At 35.5% G+C, this 21,052-nt stretch overlaps 1 protein-coding gene across 2 annotated transcripts in view; it reads right to left on the bottom strand.

Moving 5' to 3' along the window:
- Positions 1-21,052, bottom strand: part of VPS8 (VPS8 subunit of CORVET complex) — a 271,364-nt gene that overhangs the window by 114,396 nt on the left and 135,916 nt on the right. For both annotated transcript variants that reach the window (XM_081301471.1, XM_081301472.1), the window contains exons 34-35: positions 18,369-18,458; positions 14,210-14,256 (exon numbers count right to left, since the gene is read on the bottom strand). In XM_081301471.1, the coding sequence (XP_081157597.1) occupies positions 14,210-14,256; positions 18,369-18,458 (137 nt within the window). The remainder of the gene's footprint in view (positions 1-14,209; positions 14,257-18,368; positions 18,459-21,052) is intronic.

Below are 21,052 nucleotides of genomic sequence, written 5' to 3'. Positions count from 1 at the left end.
TTCTTGAAACCCTGTGCTTGCTTAACTTTTTCAGTCTTTCTGTAACCTATATATTTTTGTGTAAAGTGTGATATGACTTGAATGTTGTAGATATTAATAATTAAGATTGGAATGAAATAAAAGAACTTTTGAATGCCCTGCTCACAGCTACCAAGGGAACCATGAAAACTCAGTGAATTAAAGCCAATAAAATTGATGTAGCATGTGAATTTATTGTTATTCTATAAATTCTGACATTGTGGAAAGACACAAACTTATCTGGTCTACTTTAATGTCATAGATTGCTCATGATATAGGCAAATTCAGTATTTCCAAAGTTGACTATAAATTCCAAAGATCAAGTTTTCAGTTGAAAAAAAAATTTTGTTGTTGTATCTCAACAACTGCCTTTCATATAGAATTTTTTTTAAGTGACTGACTATTCTCTACCTTTTTTGGGGGTGGTGGTAGTACGGGAGATTGAACCCATCAACATTCTACCATTGAGCTACATTCCCATTCCCTTTTTATTTTTTCTTTTGAGACAGGGTCTCACCAAATTGCTGAGGCTCATCTTGAACTTGCGATCCTCTGAGCTGCTGGGATTACAGGTATGCATCACTGCACCCAGCAGTGCCTAGCTATTCTCTCTCTATATATCATCACCTAAATTCTTACCATATAACTTGAAAATTATCTGTTTAAGTGCTTGTGTCCCCAACTATACTATCAGCTCCATAAAATCAACGACCATGCTGCATTCATTATTATTTCCTCAGCATTAGCACAGCATTCCCCAGCATCTTGGCATATAACAGTGCTCAGAAAATGCATGTAAATGTAACTAAACTGACAGGAAATAGTGCACTGGACTGCCTTCCAACAGAGGGAAACAACAGAGGGGTGAGAATTACAGGTACTAAGGCTACTAGCTCCACAGACAGCTAGGAACAAATTCTATTAGAAAACTCTAGATGAAGAAATTTTCTAAAAGACACACATGATAAATCTAGTTCTTTATGATGTGGGACTGTGATGTTGTTGCATAATAAGAAATACATACTTGGTCTCTGTCCTTGGTTTTGAGCACACAGAAGTTAAAAACCTTTGGGAACTCCAAAGTAGTAGTAAGTATCTTTTTTTTTACGCTAATGAGATGATTGGTAGCTACAGACTCCAGGATAGCCTCTGGATAGGGGTCTAGTTGCCAGGGGAACAAACCATGTGGTCAGAGGTTGGAACTTTCAGTTATACTACCCATCCATCTCTGGGGAGACAGAGGAGTTCAAAGTTGCATGTATCAACAATGGCCAATGAGTTAATCAATCATGCCTACATAATAAAGCATCCATAAGAACCCAAAAGGGAGGGGTTTGGAGTGCATCCAGACTGCTGAGTATGTGAAGATTCTTGTAGTGAGAGGTCCTGGAAACTCTTGCATCTTCCCACATGCCCTGCCCTGTGCATCTCTTCCACCTCACTTTGCTTTTCTATCCTTTGTAATATTCTTCCTAATAAACTGGACATGTTAAGTAAGGTGTCTTCCTGAGTTCTGTGAGTCCTCCTAGTAAATTAATCAAGTAAGGGGTCATGGGAATCCCAATTTATAGCCAGACAGTCAGAAGCACAGGTAACAATCTAGGGCTTGTGATCAGCATCTGAAGTGGGAGCAGTTTCGTGAACTGAGTCCTTAACCCCAGGAATATGACACTAACCACAGCAGACAATGGAAAATTGAGTTAAACTGAAGTTGGTGTCCAACTGCTTGCTTTATATGTGAAGGAACCTCCCCAATATGTTTTTATGACAAAGTAATTTGTTTTTTTCTTATATCTTCTTGGAGTGACATGTTTGTGCACCAAAAAATGCTATTAAGCAGAAGAAAACAGGAATGTTAACCAATGTGTCTCCACATTTGGGTAAGCCAGCATACTTTCCAGATGTTTGTGCCAAACTGGTGGTGTTATTAGTATTTTATCTATATCAGATTTCTGTTAATATGTCTTATAAATGCAAGACTATGGAGCAAATTAAGATTAGACATAAGCACCTGCTGATGAATCACAGTACTTAATTCTTCTCAGAACATTTATTGACAAAACCATTTATAAAAGCAGAAGATGTGGATATGCATCAAACCAAGCAAATCATTCTAATGAATAGATTCTGATGCATTCACTTATGAGGGAAATAATGTGGCTGATGGGAAATGATTAGGCAATATCAACATAGTCAAAACTCCAATAAATAAGCTGTAGTATTAATAAATTTACATTATTTCTGCCTACTGCTTATAAATCCTGCACATAAACATGATCTGTTATATTCACTTGCCAAAGCTATTTCTATTAGTCTTCTATTAGCTACCATTTATGCTATGTACATACTACTAACATCAGTGGTTGTCAAAATTATGACTTTTAGACCTAAACCTCATCTACTATTTGGGGAATCTATTTTAACAATCTCATTGGCTATAAAGGTAAACTTACATGTATACAAAAACATATACATGCTTTCTTTTGTCGGTTTTAAAAGAAAACACACATATGCCTTGTGACACATGTGCGCCAGAGCATACACAACCCCCATGTACTCTGAAATTCGGTTTAAGAATATATTCTGTTATCCAGGATATGAAAATCATTTTAAATTATAACCTTAAACATCAGACCATTTCTAGGGAAGGATAAAAATATAAGTATTTTACAACTTAAATTAATATGATTCTAAAACTAAAATTCTGACTTCCTAACATTTGACATGGAAAATAAATGTGTTGGGGTGAAAAGGGCTTCTTCAGTGCCCCCTCCTATCTAAAAACTGCACACATGCAGGCCAGTCCAAGCTCTTCTTCCATATCACTAGGGAGGGAAATTTCTCTCTGTACTTGTTTAGACAATTTAGGCCACTTTAGCTTAGCCTAAATCCTATCTGCTTCAACACCCTACTCATTCCATACATCCAGTCCTTGAGGTGTGGCATACAAAGGACCACTCAGTCCCTTTTAGATTAAGAACTTAACTATATCACTCACAATACACGAAAATAAAGAAAACTATTTTTTCTGTAGCTTTCATTCAAATCAAGTTGCTTCACAAGGTCTGTAGGCTGAGCTTTCAGCTTCTCAAGCACATTTCATATTAAAATTGCCATAATGTAATCTTGTGCCAGCTGAACAAAACATACACAAGTGTGCCGATCTGCCTGAAAAATACTTAAAATGTGATTCTTACAGAAGGCAAAGACAACATGTAGAAAATTTATATGAGACATAAAAAACTCGGTAATGCCTACAACCCGCTAAGCAATTGTCTTAGATGGAAACCTATACTCTGACAATAAGAAATCCAATGGCATCCTTTGGTCTCTTACTGTCCATGATGACCCTTCATCTTGTGAACAGTTGCCAGAAGTCCCTCAGATAGAAGCAGCTACAATCCCTTATAAACTTTTATGAGGCACAGACCAAAGCAGACAAGCACATGATTCCATCTGATAGCAAAGATTCTGCCACGCCAAACTAATGCAACAGTAGATCTAAGAGAGTTGGCTTTAAGGGATTTTGGTCATTTCTCATTTCCTGGTTTGACTAATCAAGTGGCAAAATGTACTTCTTCAAAAGTTAATAAAATTTTTGTTATTGCTCTGACATTCATGAAAAAGAAAGTATTGTTTTGATTATTCTCCTGAACAGGCAGGAAGAACAGACTTCATAAGCTAAGAAATATAAAAGCTTGATGATTTTAGACAACCATTCATTTTCATAAATATATCAGGTAGAGAGAGTATTTGGATCAATCCAATGCTATACAGATTTCAATTAAAAACCCACAGTGGTGCTGGTTGTATAACTTGGGGTTCAATCTCCAAAACCAGAAACACCCATAGGGTAACTAAAATTTTTCCAAAGTACTATAATAAGTAATGATAATAATAATTTCTGTAGTCATTTTCATCATGTATATTTTTCCTAATGTAAAGTTCTCCTTACCACAAAAATCTGCTAGTCATCACATTCACAAGGGTTGTTTGGCCCAAATTGAGAAAGACTGGAACTATATAGGCAGTGGCATCTTTAACATAATACCTAAACTGGTATACTTCCAGGGTTAGGTGAGAAATTTGATGCCAATCTCTCCCTCAGGTCAAAGTTGGAAATGAAAGACATACATAAGAGGCAATTCTGTGACCCTATCTTTAAACCAAACAAATTCCAGAAGTGGTTTTGGAACTGATGCGAGGGCAGACTACTATACATTATTAAGATGACCACATAAAACTGCACATACACCAAACAAAGACTTTTGGTTTCTGGTCTGGCATGTAAATAGTCATTCCATGCTCACACGAAGAATGCTGAAGTGAAAAATCAACAACACTTCTTAGCTCCATCAAAGAATTAGGGCAAGGGCAAACTGTTGTCCCCCAAACTAGAAAAAGACAGAGAGGTTGGTACAGAGAATCACACCTTATTGGAGCATAAGTGTGGGAGCAGATACTGTGGCTTCTGGAGTCAGAATGGGGTAGGAAAATTTAAGATTGTCATTGACAAATTGATGAAGGTCCATCATAGACAAATTCGAAAGTTAAAAATTCCAGGGGGTTCAGTCTTTGGAGGGTTCCCATACTTCTGGAGTTTAGCCCCCTTCCCCCTGAGAACCACCGTGTTCTTACTGTAAAGATCAGAGAAAAAAATATCTCCTGTTTCTACCTGGGGAAGGGGGAAAGTAGACATTTTGAAACATGCCCACAGCATTTTGTTCTTCTGAAAAACACATGATAAATTTTGTTTTCCCCCAAATCCATAAACTGAAGTATAACTCTCAGTATCTCAAAATGTGACATCATTTGGAAATAGTCTTCACAGTTGTAATTAACAGGATAAGTTAGGATAAGGTCACATTGGGGCAGGGTTGGTCCTTAATCCAATATGACAATGTCCTTATAAGAAGGGAAAATGACACAGACACACACAGGGGGAATTCTGGTTTAGATGAAGGCCAAGATCAGTGTGGTGCTTCTCAGAGTCTAGGGGTGCCAGATTGCAGCAATCCACCAGAAGCTGGGGGAGAGGCACAGAATAGAACTTCCGTGCAGCCTTGGGTAGGAAACAATCCTGCCAACAACTTGATCTCATACTTGCAGCATCCAGAACTGAGAAACAATAAGTTTCTGTTGTTTAAGTCATCCAGTTTGAGGTACTTTGTTAAGGCAGCCTGAGCAAACTAATACACCTGCCCTCGAGGAAAAGTATTTTATCAGAGTCTGAGTGGGGTTTTATCAGAGTCTAATTAACCTGGGGAAGCAAAATAGGCAACTAGAGTCCCTATCTCACTTCAGTAGGTGGGGTAGAGGGTGTAACATATGCTTAATGGTAATAGGAAGGAAAGGAAAGAAGAAAGATTTAAAACAATGACAGTTTTCTAAAAATTAATGACAGTCAACAAACCACAGATCCAAGAAACTCAACACCAAGCAGAATAAAGAGAAAAAAAAATCCACCCCCGAGCATATCACATTTGAACTGCAGAAAAAGAAAATCTTAGCAGAGGCTGGCTGGTCACAGGGAAAGAGGTACATGGAATACCTTACCTACCTTACCTGTAGAGGAGCAAGGATGAAAATTACAACAGACTTCTCTTCAAAAATCATGCAAAGAAGAGGTGAGTAGAATGAAATATTTCAAGTATTTAAAGAAAAGAAACAATACCCCATCATCCTAGAATTTTGCATCCAGCAAAACTGTCTCTCAAAAGTGAAGAAAAAATGCTTGCTCAGACAAAGAAAAATTGGAAGGAATGTGTTGCTGTTAGACCTGCCTTGCAAGAAATGTGCCTTACAAGAAGGAAAGTGATATAGAGCAGAAACTTGAATCTACATAAAGAAATGAAGAGGATTAGAGAAGGCATAGTGAACATAAAAAAATCTTTCATTTTTCTTATTCTTAACTGACCTACTAGATAACGGTTTGTTTGAAAGAATAGCAATAATGCATCCAGTGATTGTACATGGAAAAGTGAAATGAATGACAGTTATAAGGGATGGAAGGGAAGAATTGAGAAGATTCTATTATAAGGTATTTGTACTACCCATGAAATGCTACAGTAGTATTTGAACTTGGATGAATTATAATGTGTACTTCTAACAAAGAACAAGCACTAAAAAGGTTAAAAAAAAGTGTAAGCTTTTATGTTGAGATTAAAAAATGGATTCATAGAAAATGTCCAACTGAAACCAAAGAAGGCAGATAATGAGTGAAAGAAAAGGAGAGACTAAACACACTAGCAATGAATAGAAAAGAGTAACATACATAACAGTATGTTGACACAAGATACTTTAAAACATGTCCTTTGCATTGCAAAATAGGGTAATATATTTGGAAATACTATTTAAGTAAAAATAAAGCAAATATTTTTGAAATTTTAATATATAGCACTTACATGCCAGTTTTCATTGTATCAGAAATTTGAAAAGCAAAGAACCCTTCCAAAGTACCAACAACTACTCTCATTTTTATTATTAACTTAAACTAATTTATGGGGGAAAAGAACAAAGTGATCATTAAGCTACCCATGTTTCTACATATTCTCTTTCTATTATTCAATCACACAAACAGTATGTGGCATACTATTAAATGTTACATATTTTTCCAATTTAGATTTATTTTTAAATTCACATTGCTATGTTTGCCAATTTGGTATTCAATTAAGTTTACATATTAGTGTTTAATTGGCCATCTTTCCATAACCCCCCTTTTAAAAATAACTTTTTCTATTATAAATGTTAATATAGATATTTTAGTATTACTTTTTAATTTCAAAGTATTTCCTTAAAACATATTTTCCAAAATGGAATCACTGGATCAAAGCACATAGCTTTATAACTTTTAAAAGGTAAGTAAATTGCTCTCAAGAAAACAAAATGGACAGAGGGAGGAACATGTATTCAGAGGAGGAATGACAATATGTATCCTAAGAGCAAGTAGTTCAGAACTGCTGAGGAACAAAGGAGAAAAGGATGGAAGACAATGAAGCTGGACAGGCAGGCCTGAACCAATCAAGAAGGGCCTGTGCAGTTCCTCAGCCAATTTATTGATTGGGTTATTTGTTTTTTTGGTGTTAAGTTTTTGCAAATCAAAACTACTCTAAAATTTATATATCCTGGAGACTAGTGCTCTATCTGAGGTGCGTGTGGTAAAGATTTTTTCCCATTCTGTAGGCTCTCTCATTACGTTATTGATTGTTTCCTTTGCCGAGAAGAAGTTTTTTTAGATTGAATCCATCCCATTTATTGGTTCTTATTTTATATTTCTTGTGCTTTAGGAGCCTTATTAAGGAAGTCAGGTCCTAAACCAACATGATGAAGGTTTGGGCCTACTTTTTCCTTCTATTTGGCATAGAGTCTCTGTTCTAGTGTCTAAGTCTTTGATACACTTTTAAATTTATTTTTGTGCAGGATGACAGAGGTTTAATTTCATTTTACTACCTGTGGATTTCCAGTTTTCCCAGCACTATTTGTTAAACAGGCTATCTTTTCTCCAGTATATGTTTTTGGTGTCTTTGTCTAGCATGAGATAACCATATTTATGTGGGTTAGTCTCTGTGTCTTCTATTTTGTATCATTGGTCTACATGACTATTTAGGTACCAATACCATGCCATTTTTGTTACTATTGCTCTAATAGTATAGTATAAAGTCTGGTATTGTGATGCCTCTTGCTTCACTCTTCTTGCTGTAGATAGCTTTGGCTATTCTGGGTCTCTTATTTACAGAAGAAAAAAAAATACAATTTATCAACAAACAAATGAAGAAGTGTTCATCATCTGTAGCAATTAGAGAAATGCAAAATAAAACTACTCTAAAATTTCATCTCACTCTAGTCAGCATGGCAATTATCAAGACTATAGCAATAATAAGTATTGGTGAGAATGTGGGGAAAAAGGTACACTCATACATTGCTGGTAGGATTGCAAACTGGTGCAACTACTGTGGAAAGCAGTATGGAGATTCCTCAGAAAACTTGGAATGGAAACTCCATTTGACCCAGCTATCCTACTCCTTAGTTTATACCCAAAGGACTTAAATCAGCATACTACAGTGATGCAGCCACATCAATGTTTATAGCAGCTCAATTCACAGTAGCTAAACTATGGAACAAACCTAGATTCCCTTCAACAAATGAATGGATAAAGAAAATGTGGTACATAAACACAATGGAATATTATTCAGCCTTAAAGAAGAATGAAATTATCGCATTTGAAGGCAAATGGGTAAAACTAGAGAATATCATGCTAAGTGAAATAAACTAATCCCAAAAAACTGAAAGCCGAATGTTTTCTCTGATAAGCAACATGTAGGTAGGGGAGTAGGGAAGAATGAAGGAACTTTGGTTTGTGTAGAGGGTAGTGAGGGGAGGGGTGGGGGTTTGGGGATGGGAAGGATGGTAGAATGAGACAAGACATTATTACCCTATATACATGTATGATTACACTACTGGAGTGACTCTGCACCATGTACAGCCAGAGGAAGAAGTTGTGTTCCATTTGTGTACAATATGTCAAAATGCATTCTATTGTCATGTATATCTAATTAGAATAAAAAAAAGAAGGGCCTGTACAACAAGAGTTTGGATCTCACTTTGGGTAACAGGAAATGAAAGAACTGTGAGAAGGGAGGGGGACATTATCATTATTTGCTTGTTGAAAACGGAAGCAGCAGCATTAGTAAGGCTGGATGGGAAACCAGCTACAAAAACCAGGAGAGATGCTGAGTGCTTGAAACTGGACACTGTGGGTGTAGACAAGAGGAGAATTCACATGTGAGAGATACAGAAAAGACAGTTTATAGATTTTGAGGAGTGGCTCTATGTGGTGTGGCTGAGAAGGCTAAGTAGCATTGGGTCAAGAAAGTGAAAATATTGGGCACTGAAGACACTGAAGACACTGATTATCACTCGCTCAAGACACACTAGAATTGCCTGCTTACTCCTCCATTAGAATGTCAATGCTCTAAAGGCAGAGCCTTTATTCACCTTTTTATCTCCCACGCCAGCCATAGTACTTAGTATGCTGTGGTTATTCCCAAATTAAATAAAATAGATGGGTAGATGACACCATTTACTAAGGCATAAAATAAAGGAGAGGAGACAGGTTTGGGTTAGAAAAACTGATTACGAACATCAATCTCACAATAAATAATTACTAAATAAAGGAATCAAGAAATAAATGCATATACACAAGGTGGAACGAGGAGGGAGAATTAGATGATGTTAGGTAGAATTTCAGCTTCTAATAAAATACTAACAAAAATCTGATACCTACAAGGAAAACTGAGCAAGCTGACAATCACCTTGGCCACTGAAGGCACTCATTGAAGAAGGAATGTGTTTTAATATGTTAATGTTCATGAACATTTATAATGTTACAATCTTTCATCTTAATTTTGAAATGTTATTTAACACAGAGGGATGATATCTTAAAAATGTTCCTTCCATTCAAAAAGAGCCATAGTAACACTGACAGATTAAACTAAATTCCAGTGTATAACCATTTCCATAATCTATATTTTGCTTTTTGGCAAAGTTACTCATTTTCTTAGCAAAGTTCAATGTTTATTTTATTTTGATTAAAGACTTAAAAATACAATGTGACATTTTATGTGTTTTTTTCCCCTTCAAAAAAATAGCAATACATATTTCAGAGGCCTCCAGGACTTCGTTAACAAAGGCTAAATTGACATTACCAGGAATATCACACTGATAATATTTTGAATATAAATATATTTGCAAGTTCTCTTTATTCCTATACAGCTCAAAGCCTCACAAAACACATCAGCATCCTTTTGTATTATCCTATAGGCATGCCACTGCACAACGGGGCCTGCATCTGGATGTGAGAATATCCAAACTGTAAGAATTGGTGGCCAGTGGGAGCACAGGGAGTGGGGGGTGGAGTAGGCCTCTGTTCAGCAGTTGTTCAAAGGACAGAACTGGAAGAGGATGCAAATCCTTTCTCCCAAGCTGTTGGCGTCAATTCAAGCAAGTAATTTGTTTCTGGAGGATTAACCCCATCTCCCTGCAAAACTATTTAATCTTTCCATGTACAGATGCCACCAATACTTCAAGTCATTCTGGTGATGAAATTATTATATAACAAAGATAACTTAAAGAAACTGGATAAAGAAACAAATATATACATATGAATTTAACTGGATGATTTGTTACTTTAAAAATGTTGTTGACAAAATGAAAAACTACTCCCTCAAAAATAACTTGATATAAATGTTAAATCAAATATGCAAAAACTGTATATACAGGAATGAGATCTTATTCACTCAAGCTTTGGGGACAAAAACAACAAAAAAGCAACATTCTGATATGACATGTTCTTATAAGTGGTTAATTAGATGATGTTAGGTAGAATTTGAACTTCTAATAAAATACTAACAAAAATCTGATATTGACAAGGAAAACTGAACAAGCTGACAATCACCTTGGCCACTGAAGGCACTCATTGAAGAAGGAATGTGTTTTAATATGTTAATGTTCATGAACATTTATAATGTTACAATCTTTCATCTTAATTTTGAAATATTATTTAACACAGAGGGGTGATATCTTAAAAATGTTCTTTCCACTCAAAAAGATCAAAATAACTAAAAATAACTTTTCTTTCATTTTCCCTACTTTCCAGAATGCTAGTATAGACGTTTCATGGGGGAAAAAACCCGGAGCTTTAAAAAAAAAAAAAATCTATTGCTTAAGAAAAGAAAGAAAGGCAAAAACAGTGTAAAGTTGGCTGCCTGCGAAAGCTGTGAGGCTGGGCCAAATACCTATTTTTTAATGTTCTTTTGTTCCTACATCTTTTCTCATACCTCCTTAGTTTTCCCAGTGCCTGACAAGACTTTAATCCTTTAGGTTAGTCAACAAATACAATGTTGGGTCCCAGAAAATGATACCCCCAAACTGGGTGCTTTGACATGCTAATTGGCCCTATAACCTACCTCAGATCCCAGGTTCCTCCCATGTTCTGTATCTCCCCTTCTATTGCATTTCCCCCTTTTGTGCCTAAGATCCAGCCCACCAAGGAGAAACAATCTCCTCTTGTTTCCTGACTCATCATTAACTGAAGTCACATCTTGGGAAGAGACGGAAGTCTGTCAACACACCTAGACAGACTTCTAGAGAAATTGTCCTCCACTTTGGTCCCATAGGTAATCCTTGACATACTACTGTCCTCTCTGTGGACCAAACAGATTTTGTTCCAGGCCTCTGTATATTCTCCAAACCCACCAAGTACCCCTAAAAATCATTTTATTATTCCCCTAAAAATGTTCCTCATTCTCCCCTTTCCCTATAGAAAAAAAGGCATATATTTTTCTAAATAACGTTGAATCTTTGTCAGAGAACAACTCTGAAAACAAGAAAGCGAGAACAACTTCTTTCTTTACTTCCTCTGAACTCAACCTTCTTTATTTCTCTCCCTTAATCCAGAATTCAATATATTATTAGTATTATATATTTACACTATAGGTAAACAGGCTTTAATAGGTTAGGTTGAGATACAATTATTTACTGGGTTTTTTGTTTGTTTGTTTTTTGGTGCTGGGCTTTGAACCCAGGGTCTCTCTCATTCATGTTTGGGAAACACTTTACCACTGAGCTATATCCCCAGCCTTAAAATACTTTTAACCTAAAAATTATAGAAAGGCCAAACATCAAATTGAAAAAACAAACTTATAGCATAATCTGAATTGATGTTTGACTCCTGTATTAGACACAAAGTAAGAGGATAAAGTCTGATGAATTCAGGAACCAGGGCTTTCAAAGCAGAATGAGGTCTTTGACATCTGGAGGTGGATTAACAGAACATGAACTCTTTTTTAAAGTGTAGCTAAAGTATCAATCTGGTTAATTCAAGGCTCTTTACTTCTGTTAGGCATAAAGCAATGCTGGAGATTTGGCTGCTGTCAGAGTGAAGTCATTCTAGGTCACCCTGTTTTTTATGGGGAGGGAAGCAGAGGGCTCTGGGTGTACTGCTTCTTTCCCAGGAATGTCAGAGAAGGCTCCTGCAGTTGAACTGATATCACAGGAGAGGAATCATGTGACAACTTAATTCAGAGTAACTATCCAGGTTTAGGGTTACTTTGGGGATATAAAATATCCTTACTTCTTAAGTATAAGAATTTTGTGGTTTGCTACTGAACAAAACAACTTTCACAGTATTCTTAAAGGGTCTCATCTAATTAGAATCTTTTAAATCTAGGTATAGGTAATAACCAAGAAAGTCTTTCCATTGAACACCTCTATCCTTCTGTTATTTGTCATTTTTATTACTGAGAAGCTTAAGCAGCAATCATGACACCACAAGCAAATGACTATAATGATATTTAAATTACCTAATATTGATAATTTTTTTCTAAAAAAAATGATATCTGGTCACCACCATGACTATACCTCCTTGCATTTGAGAAAATGCCAAGTTCAAAGTCGAGCTTCCTTTGTTCTTCCAGCATGAGTCTCTTTAGGCAGGATGGTTGGGGAAAAGACTTGGTTAAAATAAATTATCCTAGAGAAGAGATTAACACTGGACAAAGCATGGGTAAGGGACAGATGGAATTTGGCCATGGGAACAGAGGGGGCCAGGACCTGGAGAAAGAACAGGGAAATACTCTTCCTGGATGCTGGGCACTTTTCTCCTCTTCTATCAGTTCAGTCTCTGACTTTTCTCTGGTCTCCCCTACTCAATTCTCCGCCATTCTCTTTCCAACTCTCTCCCTTCCCTTCTACCCCCAACCCCAATTCTACAATATCTCCATCAGTTAATCCTAGAAGCAGACAGGGGCCCAAACTCATTCTGAGAGCAATACAAATGATGAATAGAAATTAAAATAAAAAATGTCTTAGCCTCAGTAATAATCTGAGAACTTGGAATCCAAACAGATACTTTGAAAAGGTCTTGAACTGGGGTAGAATGACATATGCAATCAGACTGCTTTTTACCTACACATTTGCTTGACTCTAAATTTAAATGCAGCACAGCTTGCTCAAGATGTAAATGACTAAACTTTCCAAAAATTATCCTGATCAACAGAATTACTGGTATTTTGGTATTTAAAAGTAGCACAGAATACTGGAATAACTAAAATTGATATTATAATTGCTAAAGTAAGTAAATAAGGAGTGTATATTATAATGAAACCTAAGATTTTTATGTCTAATATGAAAATAACATCTTCAGATATTACACTTAAGATTAGGAAAGTTTGCCGGGGGCAGTGGTGCATGCCTAAGATCCCAAAGGTTTGGGAGGCAGAGGCAGGAGAATCGTGAATTCAAAGCCATCTTCAACAAAAGTAAGGTGCCAAGCAATTCAGTGAGACCCTGTCTCTAAATAAAATACAAAATAGGAATAGGGATGTGGATCAGTGGTTGAGTGCCCCTGAATTCAATCCCTTGTACTAAAAAAAAAAAAAAAGATTAAGAAAGTTAGTGTTCAACTTTAAGTGTGCATTAAAATATCCCCACCCTCAATCATTCTGTGGTGGTTTTGAAATTTCAAAAGCCTCTCTGGTTATGCTGATACATATTTATATTAACTTAGAGGATGTTACACATTATTACATTGAACTCCCAATGTACTCCACTTAGTCACAGTAAAAATTTAAGATCCCACATGCAAAGCTCTTTGCCTACTAATTTCATCATCTCCTAGGATTTGTTTTCATTTGGTAAGTTCTACAGTAACAGGTGAAAAACACATTTAAACTTTCTTTCCCTACCATTAGGAAGTTATTCAGCACTAAATATATCAAGTTAGAGTTTAAAAGTAATAGATTTAGAGGTGGGCTTGGAACTAGATATTTTTAAAAGTAAAACTATTCATCTACCACACAGAATAAGGAATAGGCAGGAGTGAAGCTAAGGTTGAAAAGGGAATTATATGATCATCAAATTCTTCCTGAAGCATGTCCTCAAAAATGGATTCATTGTTTTCATTTACATTGATGAGAACTTATTACACATGCTCACCTTCAAGTGGAAAGAGAATATTAACTGGCGATACCTATTTTGAGACCATGAAGAAATTAATCTATGTAATAGTTACTCTGATATTAAAAATCATGAGCTAATTATACTATTTAGATACTTTGACTATTATCTTAACTTCAGTTTATTTGCTTTTATTTCTCATCTACATATTATGAAAAGCTAAAGTTTATTAACATACCTGGGGTCAAGAAGACTCCTCAAAAATTTGAAAAGTAAAACCTGGTTCTGAAGAGAAAAACAATAAAAAAAAATATAATTAAGTACTAAAATGAATTTTCCAAATTATGAACTACTCTAGACAGCCTCTTAAAAATACACATATATGCTTAACATTCTGTTAAGCCTCTATACATATCTTCCCATTTCATTAAGCCTCTATAAGGTTCTAAGAAATTCTAAAGAATCATCTGGAGGTCCTTTATGTCCTTCCAACAGTTCTAATCATTGTCACACATTCAATTTTGAGTGCAAAAGAGATACAACTTGTTATTTCAAAAAAAAAAGATTCCTACTAAGAAAAACTCCTGAGCTGTTCCCAGAATGAGGCCCTCCAAATGGCAGGTGTTTGAATTGCTCTGCTGGTGGCACTGATAGGTTTCAAACTGCCTGTATTCCTTGTGTCAACAGCCTGCTGGGAAATAGTTTATTTAGGTAGGGTGGGAGTTTGAGGCTCAAATTAACAAACACCATCAAGACAAATTCACTGTTGATATAATAGTCGTTCATACAATACAAGTTCATTGTTGATACACTGTTGATACATTAGATATAGCAATCAAACTGCAATGTGTCTGCAATCAATATGCCATAAAATCTGGGTTCTGCTTCTGACACTCATTAGCTATATGACTTTGTGTTAGCATTCAATTTCCTTAGGAGGAAGCAGAGAGCAGAGAGACAACAATATCTTCTCTGCCTTCTGCACAGGGTAATAGTGAGAATTAAATGAGATAAATCATCTTATACCCCATGTTTCTAAGTTTGGGGGAACTTAAATAAAAATTATACATGCTTAGTTTTTCATCTTTTTTTTTTTTTTCTGACACACTCAACCCTCATCTGTAAGAAGGAGGAGACTTCCAAAGTGAAAATAATTAATGTCATATAGAATATAATTTTTAAAATATATTTCAGTCTTGGGGCTGGGGTCATGGCTCAGTGGTAGAGTGCTTGCCTTGCAAGTGCAAGGCTCTGGGTTCGATCCTTAGCACCACATAAAAATAAATAAATAAATAAAGTTAGCATGTACAACTACAAAAAAGGTAAATATTTAATTTATTAATTATATAATTTATATTATATATATTTCAGTCTTTAAGAAGATTGACACACCAGGTGCAATGTGTAATCCCAGCTACTTGGGGGGCTGAGGCACAAAGATCACCAGTTTGATGCCAGTCTGGGCAACTTAGGGAGACCCTGTCTCAAAATATTTTTTTTAAAAAAAGGGTTGGGGATATAGCTCAATGGTAGAGTGCTTGTCTAGTATGTTTAAGGCCCGGGATTTGATCATCATTCTGCAAAAAATAAAAAAAAATTTTAAAAACCCAAAACTGACACATATATACTTACTAGTCTTTATCAGTCTTTGATTTCCTATCTTTTCTCCATCACTTTGCTTTATTTTATATGACTTTCCTCCTGGTTATAAATAACTTAACATTCTTACTTATTTTTCTTTTCAAGAATTCTGAAAACTATTAGACAGAGACACATTGCTTCTCATCAGAAGTAAAGGTACTTTATAAGATCTTTGTAGAATATACAATCAATAAAACTCTAGAATAAAATTTCTTTAAAAGAATACTCAGCAAATGGGCCATGGTCAAATAGACACTTTTTTTTCTTATCCATTACACTTCAGCTTTTATATATTTACGTAATGAATGACATTATATTTGATTACTAGGCCTCTCCATTTCTTAATATCCTTATAGACAGAATACAGGAAAAAGAAATCCTGAAACTGATAATATTACATTTTAAAGGGCAATGATGACAGTACCATCAAAACAAGTAAGATTTACCAGATTTTTAAAGGGTAGAGAAGCTCTGGGGATTGAGAATGGTGTGAATAGAAGTATCTGTCTTCCCAGCCCCCAAAAGACTGGTTATAATGTGTTGTTATGGTTTGGATGTGAGGTGTTCCCCAAAAGCTCACGCGTAAGACATTACAGGAAGGTTCAGAGGAAAAATGATTGGGTTGTAAGAATCTTAACCCAATCAGTGATTTAATCCTCTGATAGGGATTAACTGAGTGGTAACTGAAGTGGTAGGGTGTGGCTGGAGGAGGTGGGTATTAAGGTGTGGCTTTGGTGTATATATTTGTATTTGCAGTGGAGTCTCTGCTTCTGCTTCACCGTGATGTGAGCTGCTTCCCTCGGCCACACTCTGCCACCATGATGTCAGACTCACCTCAAACCCTGTGGAATGGAGCCAGCTTCTATGGACTAAGACCTCTGAAACTGTGAGCCCTCAAATAAACTCTTCTTCCTTTATACTTGTTCTGGTCATATCCTTTAGTCATGGCAGCAAAAAAAAAAAAAAAAAAAAAAAAAACTGACTAAAACACCTGTCCCTCCATGTACTTTCTCAATATCCTGGGCAGTACACTATCATCATTCCAGTCAAATGAATCTGTAATTGCTTTTCAGTTTATTTTCTTCCTTGGAAGCAGTGATTGTATTTATAGAAATTAAATGTTTTTGGACAAACAATAAATATTTGTGGAATTAACAGATGTGTCTTTGCCCGGAATTAAAAATGGGCATAATGCTGGACAATCAAGCCTTATATCTGGGAATTGTTTTTAAATTGTCTCATTATATTCAATTAACTTCAAAGTGCTATACATTTTACTTCATCTGGAATCTGTCCTCTTCACTACTAATGACTTTGTCCTGGTCCTCAATCTTTTGCCTAGACCTTTTGCTTTCTAATTGTTCTCTCTATTCCATTTGCTCTCCTTGCCACTCTACTCTCCACACTGCAAGCCAGAGTTAATTTTCTACAAAATGGATCTAATGATGCCATCCTTTGCCTAAAAGACTTAAGTAATTCTCCAACACATAGAAAGTAAGTACAAATTTCTTAGTATTACATATGATATCAGGCCCAAAGCTAGATTTTCAGCCTCTGTAATTTTAACTTATCTCTTCCAACGTGTCTCTAGCCCACTGTTGCTCTCCACGTATCACACCTCACACAGATCTGACATACTCTGAACACACAGGCTGCTTTATTCCTTTAAGTCTTTGCATGCCCAGATCACTTATCTAGAAAGCCATTCCCCATTCTGTTTGGAAAACTATTATTGATTATTCAAGACCCAATTCAGATAGTTTTGGGAATCCTTGTCTGACTTTCTCATAGTCCATCAATCTCTTCTTTAATGTAGCTCTTATACCATTATATTATAGTTATATAAATGCTTCTCTGTTCCATAGAAAAAAATTAAAGGAAAGGCTATCTTCTTATTCATGTCCTCATGCACACTGAGGAACAGAGTAGAGCTGCAACATGTATTTTTTAAATATTTATTTTTTAGTTTTAAGTGGACACAATATCTTTATTTTACATTTGTGTGGTACTGAAGATCGAACTCAGTGCCTCAAGCATGCTAGGCGAGCACTCTACCACTGAGCCACAACTCCAGCCCCTGCAACATGTATTTAATTTAAACAAATGACTTCCATATCTTTGTCTCCATGCCAACTGTCTCCCACTCACTCATGTTCTGGTTTTTACCTTGCAGTTATTCCCCACCACTATTATTGCCCTTTGAAGATTCTGTGTTGTGTTTTATGTCCCTGTCATTGCCTATTCCTTACCTCTATCATGTGGCCATACGGTAGTGAGTAACTAAGTAAAACATACCTAAAAGAGAATAAGATTGTGGGTCCTATAGCAAAATAAGAGGGAGAGAAGAGGAGATTTTCTATGAGTTGTGATTTTTAGAATAAGTACAGGTTACAGTTCCAAAGATGTTTCTTTGTTATGCCCAAAGACAAACTCCTTCATTTCCAGACTCAGAGATCATCACACAGCTACTCCCAAAGACATACACACCCAACATAGAGATTATTATGTGGCAACTATAAACTTAAGAAATGACTACAATCAGAAGTTCTTAGGTGGAAATTCATTTCTTTCCACTGTTATCTTTTTGCCCAATATATGTGTGTAATATTTACCTGAAAATTTTTAAAAAGTATTTTTTAGTTGTAGATGGACACAATACCTTTATTTATTTATTATTATGTGGTGCTGAGGAGTGAACTCAGTGCCTCACATGTGCCAGGCAAGGGTTCTACCACTGAGCCACAACCGGAGCTTACCTGAAGTTTTTTAATGACTACTTCAATCTGTCCTGAAAAGTGGGTAGCAACCAACTCAGCAGCTTTACAGGGCTTCAGGGATACAAGTTCCTAGAGTTAAATGAAAAGAAAAATCCATTTTTAATGGTACTTTTAAATAGAATATTCACAGATGTGAGCTATGATTACCTATTTCAATATTGTCAAAAGCTTCACATTGCTTTTCAGGAGACCTTGATTTAGCACTGCAGTTTAAAGGGCACACTGCAAATGAGCAAATTCAGATGTGTACCTTATAATAATTCAGAGTTCAATTTAACAAAGGGTAATTCAGAGTTCTTAGAAAATGAAAGCACTATAATACTATGGATTCTGGCTATGATATCTATAGGATGGACATAAAGAACAAAAGCTTCCCTGTCAATGAATTTTACTCTTGAACCTAAAGCAATAAAGAAATGAGAAAGAGTATGGTTGCAATTTCTTGCCTAAGAATTCTAAAACTTTATCTCTGGGCCTTGTGGATTTAGAAACTGGAAGAATCTTCAAAAATCAACTATAGTCTTAAGGAGACTAAAACGTCAACCACTGTTAATTAACTACTGTTAAAAAGGCTTATTTTTGTCAAATCAAAGAAAGGATTTATCCTTGGATTCTAACATCTATGATTCTGCCTTCCCAGCTGTACCTTTTCGGTCTGAAAAAAACCACCAAAAGTAAGAGTAGTCAAGAGTTGTGCCACATGTATCAAATGAGTGGTATCAAATGAATAGTCAAGAGTCATGTCACATGGAAAATGCAAAGCCCAAATGGCCTCACCATTTAGTTCTAATGAGCATTTAGGGAAGAAATAACACCAGCATTAATTAACCTCTTACAGAGAATAGAAAACTTCTTTAGGTTATTGTATAAGGTCAGCAACATTTTGATAACTAAACATAATGGGACAATATTAAAAAAAAAAAAGAAAGAAAAGTGTGCATCAACCTTACTCCTGAATACTGACACAAAATTCCTGAAAGAAAAAGAAACCCAATAAAAAACACACACACAAAAAAATATATCAGGTTTAAATTGCATTTACCTGTGGAATTCAGGGTTGGCTTAATATCAACAAAATTTATCAACAAAACAAACAAGAAAAAAAACACCATTATGATAGAAAAGGTGAAAAATTTCAAAGTCCATTCATAAGGAAATACACAGGATGTTAAGGAACCTTCTACAAAAACAACAACAACAAAAAACAACAACAACAAAAAAAAACCTTATAAAGGAAACATCAGACTTTGTTTCATGTGAAAATTTCAAAAATACTGTTACTAGAAGCATTAATAAAAATACCAAGTTGTAGTTAGCCTTAGTAGCATATGCCTATAATCCCAGTTGCTCAGGAGGCTGAGGTAGGAGGATCAAAACCTGAAGACCAGCCTCCACTACGTAATAAGATTCTGCCTCAAAATAATGAAGAAATGAATGAATGAATAAATAAATAAATAAAGTGGGTTGGGTACAGCATCCCTGGGTTCAATCCCTAGTACCCCCCACAAAGAAGTTGTAACAGTAAATCTAACAAAGGATGGAAAATTTCTACAGAGAAAAATCATAAAAACTATAGAAAGATATTGCATAAAAGATTACACCATACAATCACAGATTAGAAGACTTAATTTACTGATGCTCTTTAGCATCAATTATCTTCACAATCATGGGCAGATTCAATGCAAGGCCAGTCAGAATCACAAAATTTAATTTGTTTCTTTCTTTTTTGATGGAATTTTATCAGCTGATTCCAAAATGTACTCAAAAGTATTCAAAGTTTATACTAGCCATGACCTTGTTAAAGATATAGAGATATACTATATATCTTAAAATAGTTTGGTACTGATGCAGAGATAGACAAAGAGGCTAATGAAACAGAAAGACCAGAAAGCAGCCCAAGTATAGAGATCCTTGATATACTTATGACCATGTTATAATAAATGCTGCTGGGAAGACAGGACATTTGTATTTCTTAAAAATAACAGGATACCTCCAAAATTAACTAGATCCCAGTTTTATATCACATATGAAAATTGCTTTCAACTGGATCCCAGATTTAAAGATAAAGAAAAAAAAAGATCCAAGAGTTAGGGGTGTAGCTAAGTGACAGAGCACTTCCCTAGCCCTAAGTTTCATTCATAGCACCACTATAAAACAAATAAACAAAACAAAAGTTTTAGGTGATAATAAAGGAAGATATTTTTTTAAGTACAGGAGAATAATTGATTATACTATTTAAAAAACACTTTTCTTAAAAAGAAAAAAGATTGAGGGAAAAAGTCAGTGAATGGGAGAAGATGTTTGCAGTACATTTTTGCAAAAAGACTAACATCCATGATACATACAGAAATCCTACCAATCAATAAGTATAAGACATTCAATTGAAAAAAATTGGGCAAAAGACTTCAACAGGCACATCACCAAAGAGGAAATTTAAATAGCCACTAAACAGGGAAAGGCTATCTATAGCAATTAAGAAAATGTAAACTTAAAACATAATTAGATACCATTACACATCACCAGACTCACAAAGTTTTCAAGTCTGGCAAAGATATAGAGTGAATTAGAACTCTCATATTATGCTGGCATCCGGTAATATTTAAGGTATTAATTCCAATTAACTAGCAATTATATACCTTAAAGCAGAGATTATAAGTAATCAT

Source organism: Spermophilus citellus (genome assembly GCF_964194105.1).
Source record: "Spermophilus citellus genome assembly, chromosome: 7".
NCBI classification, from domain to species: Eukaryota; Metazoa; Chordata; class Mammalia; order Rodentia; family Sciuridae; genus Spermophilus; species Spermophilus citellus.
The sequence above is the reverse complement of the archived record's forward strand: the minus strand, read 5'-3'. Positions and strand labels throughout refer to the sequence as shown.